Raw genomic sequence first — 8,220 nt, 5'->3', positions numbered from 1 at the left:
GCAACCTCCCGGCCTGGTACAGCAGGCTCCCAGTGTGGCAACCTCCCAGCCTGGTACAGCGGGCTCCCAGCAGGGCAACCTCCCGGCCTGGGTGTAGTGGCCCACCGACCTATTGCAGCAGCCTCCCAGTGTGGCGCTCTCAGCCCAGCGTGGGGTCCTGAAGCGACGTCTTAGTCTCATGATCCTCAAGGTGAAGTCCTGATGCAGCCTGAAGCATACAGGTTCAGGGGAAATCACTTCTCCAGCAAAGAGGAAAACCATTCTACAACAATATTTGGAGATGAAAATCCAGCCTCCAAATTGCTTCTGGTCAGTAATTTCTCTCCTTTTGTTCTTATTCCCCTGCCAGTCACAATTACACACACTTGGCATCAATGCAAAAACTGCTAATGTTTCTATTAACTTTTGTTTCAAGCTCACACACGACAGATCTGAATGTCACAGGGTCAGGGTCCCATGAGTGCTGTAGGACAGTCCTGCCCACCACATCTGCAGAATCAATTCTATCACCTCATCTGTGAAAGTCATTATGCCATCCACAGGGAGTCACAAACCTCATCTCAATGGTAGACTATTACAGGAAGAGCTTATTGGGCTTGTGAAGGATTGCATTTTGCACAGCGGCCCACAGGGAGGCAATCTTCCATCCAAAGTAAAGATTAAGGAAGAAAAATATGGCCTGAAGACCTTTCATACTGACAAATATCACACACACCTACACACACACACACACACACAGACACACACACACCCTCACTCATTTTGTCTTGATTATTCGTGGGATGGGACTTTGTTAGCTGGGTCAGAATTTAATCCTCATCTCTAACTGCCCTAGGGAAGGTGGTGTTGAGCTGCCTTTTTGAACAGCTCCAGATCCCAGCATGGTGGCTCAGTGCTTAGCACTGCTGCCTCACAGCACCAGGGACCCAGCTTTGATCCCACCCTCTGATGACTGTCTGTGTGCAGTTTTCACATTCTCACCGTGTCCACATGGGCTTCTTCCGGGTGCTCTGATTTCCTCCCACAGTCTAAAGATGTGCAGGTTAGGTGGACTGCCCTTGGTAAATTACCCTGTATGTCCAGGAATGTGTAGGCTAAGGGGGATTAGCCATGGGAAATGTGGGGTTACAGTGATAGGGTGTGGTGGGTGGATGCTCTTTGGAGAGTCAGGCAGACTTGATAGACTGAATGGACTCTATCTGCACATCAGGATTCTATGATTCTCAGAGCATAGGGATATCCATGCTGTTGTCAGGAAGCAAGGTCCAGGATTTTGACCCAGGAACGGTGATATATTTCCAAGTCAGAATGGCTCAGGGCTTGGAGGGGAGCTTGCAGATGTTCTGATCCAAATGCTTCCCCTTGTCTTCAAGGTGGTAGAGTCACAGGTTTGGAAGGTGTTGTCAAAGGAGCCTGGGGGAGCTGTTGCAGTGCATCTTGTAAATGTTACACCCTGTTGTAAGTGTTGGTGGTGATGGGAGTGGATGCTGAAGATGGTAGATAGGGTGCCTATCAAGCAGATAGTGGTGACCTTCTGGAGTGTTGTTGGAGCTACCATCCATACAGTAATGGATATTTACCAATGCATCTACCATTTAAATAGCTCCAAATAAATAGTTTTCATTAAAAAAGCAACTGCCTGGCAGACATTCCCACTTTACACTGGTTTGCTTTGAACACTCACACTTGTGCAATTCATCCATGCAAAAGATATCAGTGCAACATTAGTCAAGAACATCCTTTCAAAGGGCAGTCACTCTCTAAGAGAGGATCAGTAGGTTTCTGGCCATATCCAGTTTCCTTTAGCTCAGTCTTGCATTGATAAGGGTCAGCGGGGGGTGGGAGTGGAGGTGGGTGGGGGAATGGGGCAGGGTGCAGGAGGCAGTTATGGTGGTGGGATCTGGTGTGCATTGCTCGCAGCCTCAACGTAGGAGCTGCCAAGGAAAGGGCAACAGCTTCCAGTGGAGGACAGAAGGCTTCATCCATGAATCATAAAAGGGCTGAGGGAAGGTGCTGGAGTTTTAAACTTGGAGGTTTTCAGAAAAATCAGCCAGTGAAAGCAGAAAAGGTTTAACCCTTAAATCAATATAGCAGCATCAACATAGAGTCATAGAGCTGTACAGCATGGAAACAGACCTTTCGGTTCAACTCGTCCATGCTGACCAGGTATTCTAAATCAATCTAGTCCCATTTGCCAGCATTTGGCTCATATCCTTCTAAACCCTTCCAATTCACGTACCCATCCAGATGCCTTTTAAATGATAATCACTACACTATTGATCTACAGTGTGAACATTATGCACAAAGATTGTGATTACAACTGCCCCCATTTCTCCAAAAGTATTTGAGACTTCTGCACCTCACATTAACTGTTATCCCAATAAGACTGCCAGTGGAGCAGTATTGACTATAGATTTTAACGTGACTCCAGTGTTGGGGACGTACTCATGGAGATTTAGTCACGTGACATCTTGTCTCAAGATACTCCACCTCCACATTCTTGTCATTGGTCCCCTAACATATTCAACCTCATGACTCACCACCTCTTTACACCGATCAGAAGGTGAACAGTCTCTTCAAATATCAAATCAAATGAACTACCAGTCAGCCAGCATTCTTTCCCATATGATTTCTTAACAAATAGAAAGTGCTTGTTTTTATTGGATGCCCCTATGGTTTACATACTGGATGTTTGATCGCTGCAGTGTCTGAGAGATCTGTCTTTAATTTCTGTGCAGCCCCAAGTAATCCTGGAGAGTTGACAAGCCTATTTACCCACCCATCCTTTACGCACTTCTCAAAGCCTCTGCCAGTTATATCTCCCAACTTCTGCCCTTCAGTTCTCTGACTCTGGTCTCCCATGCACCTGTCTACAACTCTGCCACTTGATTGTGGCAAGGTTTGTCATCATCTTGACAAGATGTTCCTAACAGGCCCTCCTGAAATCCCTTCCCCAAATTATAATGCCTGCTCATCTTTATGTTGGACATTGGGTTTATCTCCTGCCTTTGCTTTTTCACTGCTAATTTGTGTGTCGGCAGAAGAGTCTTTTTTTGGTGTTAGCCCTGGTTCAGCCCACTCTGAAAAGCCAAGTACAAGAGGGCTGACATTCTCAGTACAGCACTGGGAGACTGCTTTAGTGTGGGAGTGCCAATGTTTGGACAGGATATTAAAGTGACACCCTGCTTGCCCTTTCGAGTGGATGTAAAAGATCCCGCAGAACAATTCAAGGATCTTCCATGCACAAACTGATTGCTGTGTCTGTTCACAAATCCCTTACCAATTAATTCATCGTGCCTTAAGTGCTTTGGGACCGTTATGACAAGTTTGATAAAGGCGCTGTCTAAATCACTGACTTTATTGAGCAAAATGAAAGCTACTGGTAGAACTAACTCCCCTCAACAGCCTGGAAGTCAATCCATTCAAAAGCAAAATTATTTTGGGAGGCAATTTGAGATATCACGGGCGCGTACTGCATGCCTGGGGGAATAAGCTGACTGTGCACTTATGGTTCCCCAGGCTTTATACCACTTGGAGTTTGTCATTTCTGGGCCTGTAGTATAAAGAAAGAGTTTGACTTAGATCAGAACCTTTCAAGATGTTTTGAAGCATTTTGCAGTCAATGATGTAGCTTTCAAGTCTAAGAAGGGTATAGAATGCACTGACTGGAAGTGTAGTGGAGGCAGATAAATTTGAGGCATTCAAGAGGGCATTGGATGGTTATTTGAATGAAATGGTATGCAAGGATATGGTGATAAAACAGGAGACTGGTACTAGTTTATGATGTCCGTTTGAAGGGCACAATAGACTAAATGGCCTCATTCTACACCATAACACTTCTGTGACCCTATAATCATTGCTATAATGTATTGTTTTTGGTGAAGCTTTTCAGAGATGTTATGACAGACCTGAGTGGGAGGTGGGACTTGAGCCTTCTGGTCCAGAGGTAGAAGCTTTGCCACAAGACCCTTAAACTGTTGCATCGCAAGTCACAAATAATTATAGGACAGGGTGGCATTGGGTAACTGGTAATTCAGGCTAATATTGTGGTTTGGACAGCTCAAATCCTTCCACAGCAGCTGGTGAAATTTGAATTCAATTAATGAATATGGGGTTGAAAGTTAGGTCCAGTGAAAATTAAACTACCATTGATTGTTATAAATGTCCATCCAATTCACCAATGCCTTTTAGGGGAGGAAATCTGCCCCTTACCTGATCTGGCCTACAAGTGAGTCCAGACCCACAGCAATGTGACTGACTCTTATCTGCCCTCTGAAATGGGCTCAGCAGGGCTAGTGAAACATTTGGAATTCTTAAAAGGTTTGACAGGGTGAATGCTGAGAGGATGCCCCCACTCATGGGAGAGTGTAAAATCAGAGGGCAGAGTCTCAGAATAAAGGGGAAAGGAAATGACGTGGAATTTCTTCTCTCACAGGGTTAGGAGTCTTTGAACTCCTTGCCACAGAGAGCTGTGGGGGCATAGTCCTTGTGTATGGTTAAGGCTGAGATGGATAGATAGACACTTAATTAGATGGGGAATCCAGGGGAAAGGGCAGGAAAGTGAATGTGAGCCATGATCCTATTGAATGTTTTAGTGGGCCAAGGGCCTGAAGGGCCTACTCCTGTTCCTGTTTCTTTAGGACTTCTGGGTAATGAATGCTGGCCTTGCCAGCAACATCCACATCCCATGGAAAGAATTAATAAGATCCTGGTTGCAGTGGCTGCTCAACAACACCAACTTCATTGGATTATGCAATTACCAGGTAGAAGATAAAAAGAGGCGGTCTTTGGTTTTTCTCTAACTCCTAATTTTCTTACGTCAGCCAGAAGTAGCCCGCAGCCAAGATATGTCATCCTGCTCAGAATAACACAAATTAGAAAGGGCAAATCTGGCTACAAGTCAATTAGAGTCTGGCTGCATTTACTGAAATGTCTGCCAAGCTGCCTAATATTGTCCAGTGAAAACAGTCACAAAATAACACAAATTAGAATGGGCGAATGTGGCTTCAAGCCAGTGAAGGTCTTCAGAGTCCCAGGAGTCTACGGACTCACCATATGAAACAACCATTGAATAAAGCAGCAGGGGACGAGACCATTCGGGCCACTATGTCTTGCCTAGCTCATTAACAGGATGGCTTTGTCAATCTCGCAAGTATTTATTCAATTCTTCTTTGAATGTGACCGCTGAATCTGCTTCCATTGCTTTGTCAGACAGCACATTCCAGATTTCGTGTTAATACAACACCAAACTACTTCTGTGTAATAAGTGATTGCAACTTAAATGAGAAATGTCAGAGGCAGCCAACAGCCTAATAATGGTCAGCCTTGCACTCGCTAACTCACCGCTTAAAAAAATATATATAAATCAAAAGCAGAGCCATGGTAGAAATGGGCAGCAAACTGAAGGCGATCACATGACAAGAGAGGCTCATTTCAGAGGTACAAGCTGTCTGCAGTATTCAGGTGGGAAGCTCTGCTGAGATCTGCATCTGGATTGATGAAATCCAGATGTTAGCAGCTGCTACAGAGAGATAGAGAGAGAGGGCTGGGGGATATTTATCCATGCTGCCTTTCTCTCCCCTCTCCTATAGAAATGGGATCAACCCAGTTCACTCCTTGGGCATATTAAAGGGAGCTTTCCCCCTGTTCAAGCACTAGACCATCCAGTGTGGATTTCTGGCACTTTTCCAACAATTGACTTTTTTTTTGGAAAAATAAGTTTAAATCTTCACCATACCCCCAGCACCAGCCACTCCTGAGACACATATGTACAAAGGTTTGATCTCCTGGAGACTATCCATGCTCAGTTGCAGTATCTCAGAACTGGCACTGTTAAACTGGGCAGTTATCAGTCATACAAGTAAGTGCCCTGCAATCACAACTTAGTCAAAGACCACAGCTCATTAAACCAAAGCCAGATATTGCTGGAGAAACTCAGTTCTGGCAGCATCTGCGCAGAGAAAGCAGAGTGGTCTTTGGAGTCTGGTGAACCACAGCTCCCCCCACCCAACCCCCAACCCCCGCTGTTTTGAAGGAGAGACTCAAATCTGTTAAATGCTGCTTTCTCTCCACACATGCTGCCAGACCTGCTGAGTTCCTCCAGCCATTGCCGAGTTTGTATCAGATTTCCAGCATCCGCAATTCTTCGTTTTAGTTTAGTTGTTTAAGCCAATGTGTACACAATGACTAAAGGGAAGAGTGCCTCGGTGGGACTGATCAATTTTATAACTAAAATAGAAAGGCAGGAATGAAACCTCTTCAAAAATAGACTTACAGTTCTAGCCAATGTGCCCATTTGCCAATCAATCATCGATGCAAACCATCCACTGACACTAGTGCCTTAACCACTTGCATCTCAACTCGCTTGATGCACAGCTGATTAAATCACTTGAATGCAGCACAAAAGATGCTACTGTCTTGATAAATCAGACTAAATAAATCGCTTCGCAACAACTGGCAATATTCTTGAAATTCAATCGTAAGAACTCAAACCTCTAAGATTCAAAATCAGGGAATGACTTGATTCTGTTTTTTAAAAAAAGAATTGCCCTTAATGATAGCTTTTGATTTTCCAAATACATTACTATATCTAGAATTAAATAGCTACATACCCTTGTAGGACAGCCGAAGTCTGGGAATATTCATTTTAGCGCTCACATTCTGTACATCAGTAACGTTGAAGAGGAGTAGGAGGCTGCTCAGCGTTTGTGTCAGAAAGAATGAACACTTCATTTTTGTTTGTTGTCAGTTTTAAACAGTTCCAAAGTGACACCTTTACTGGATTGGTTCTTTTGTTGTTGCTGGCAAGCCTTCCTTTTTGTGTTGAAATCTCTCAAAATCCTGGCAGGTGGTGAATTTAGGAACAGAGAGACAGTATCAGAAAAGACCGGCGGAATGGTCACCTCCGCCCTCTTAAGAGATTGCAGGGTTTAGACTTAAGCGCAGGCACTGCCGCTGCTCTCAGTCTGTGTTGGTCTTAGCGAGAGAAGGCGCTTCTCATGGGCTTTATATCCACGGTGCCCCTCCTCATCCCTCCACCCAGGGTCACGCCTCCCTGAGGCTCCAAAGAAGCCGATCTGCAGCACACTAAAGCCGGCAGCTGTCAGCAGGAATATCCTCCCTGATCCGGCGTTTCTGTTCTCATTAACCCTCTCAAGAAAGTCCCCTCTTTCTTAAAACTTGCAAATACATTTAAAGAGAGAGAGAAAAAGGAAAGCAGCGAGATATAATTCCATACCTATGTAAAAATTTATTGGGGGGTGGCTGGGGCTGGGGGAGATTGGAAATTGTTTGGAAGAAAGGTGAAGCTTAAAATAAACAGGAGTGTGTTTAAAAAAATCTCACAAGAGCACTAGCCCTGTGGCTGAGCGTCCGGACTTTTAACGCGATTGGGAATCGATTGCTGTCGCCAATATCATCCCTTTGAGTAATAAGGTCTATGCTTCAGGAACAAGGGAAGCATTTGTCAGGATTTGGAAAAATGCAGGGTTTTAAGTGGTTGGATAAGTCATGGATGAGTTTCTGGTCCATTTTGTATTGCAAACCCAAGCTTCAGTGTGAAGCCCTAATGTAAAATATACCTTTAAACCCTGGGGAAATCCAGGACCTTTTTTTGGTTGATTTGAAGTCATTACATTCTTGGGCTCCAACTGAACAAGGTTGGCAACTGCCAAAGTTTTTTTTAATTCATCCACAGAATGGGGACATCATTAACAACAAAAACAGAAATTACTGGAAAAGTTCAGCAGGTCTGACAGCATCTGTGAAAGAAAAAACAGTTAATGTTTTGGGTCTGGTGACCCTTCCTCAGACCTGGCTGGGCTGGCACTTATTACCCATCTTTAATTGCCCAGAGGGTAGTTAAGAGTCAACCACATTAGTGGGTCTGGAGTCACATGTAGGTAAAGATGGCAGATTTCCTTCCCTAAGGTACACTGATGAACCAGATGGGATTTTCCTCAACAACGGATTCATTGTCATCATTAGACCTTGAATTCCAGATATTTATTGAATTCAAATCCCATCATCTGCTGTGGTGGGATTCAAATCTGGGTCCCCATACAATACCCTGGGTCTCTTGAGTAACAGTCCAGTGATGATACCACAAGGCCACTGTCTCCCTTTAAGGGCTATGACTATAACTTTTTATTCATTCATATAAGGGAAATGGGTTTTGTTGGCGAGACCAATATTTTTTACTCATCCCTACTCGCCCTAGAG

General features: G+C 44.4%; 1 protein-coding gene across 1 annotated transcript in view; it reads right to left on the bottom strand.

Moving 5' to 3' along the window:
• The window catches only part of sema3bl (sema domain, immunoglobulin domain (Ig), short basic domain, secreted, (semaphorin) 3bl), a 182,003-nt gene extending 175,045 nt beyond the window's left edge, over nucleotides 1–6,958 (bottom strand). The window contains exon 1 of the mRNA XM_020511949.2: nucleotides 6,612–6,958. Within this exon, the coding sequence (XP_020367538.1) occupies nucleotides 6,612–6,732 (121 nt within the window). The 5' untranslated portion in view covers nucleotides 6,733–6,958. The remainder of the gene's footprint in view (nucleotides 1–6,611) is intronic.
• Nucleotides 6,959–8,220: the final 1,262 nt, after the last annotated feature.

Source organism: Rhincodon typus, chromosome 16 (genome assembly GCF_021869965.1).
Source record: "Rhincodon typus isolate 14 chromosome 16, sRhiTyp1.1, whole genome shotgun sequence".
Lineage (NCBI taxonomy): Eukaryota > Metazoa > Chordata > Chondrichthyes > Orectolobiformes > Rhincodontidae > Rhincodon > Rhincodon typus.
The sequence above is the reverse complement of the archived record's forward strand: the minus strand, read 5'-3'. Positions and strand labels throughout refer to the sequence as shown.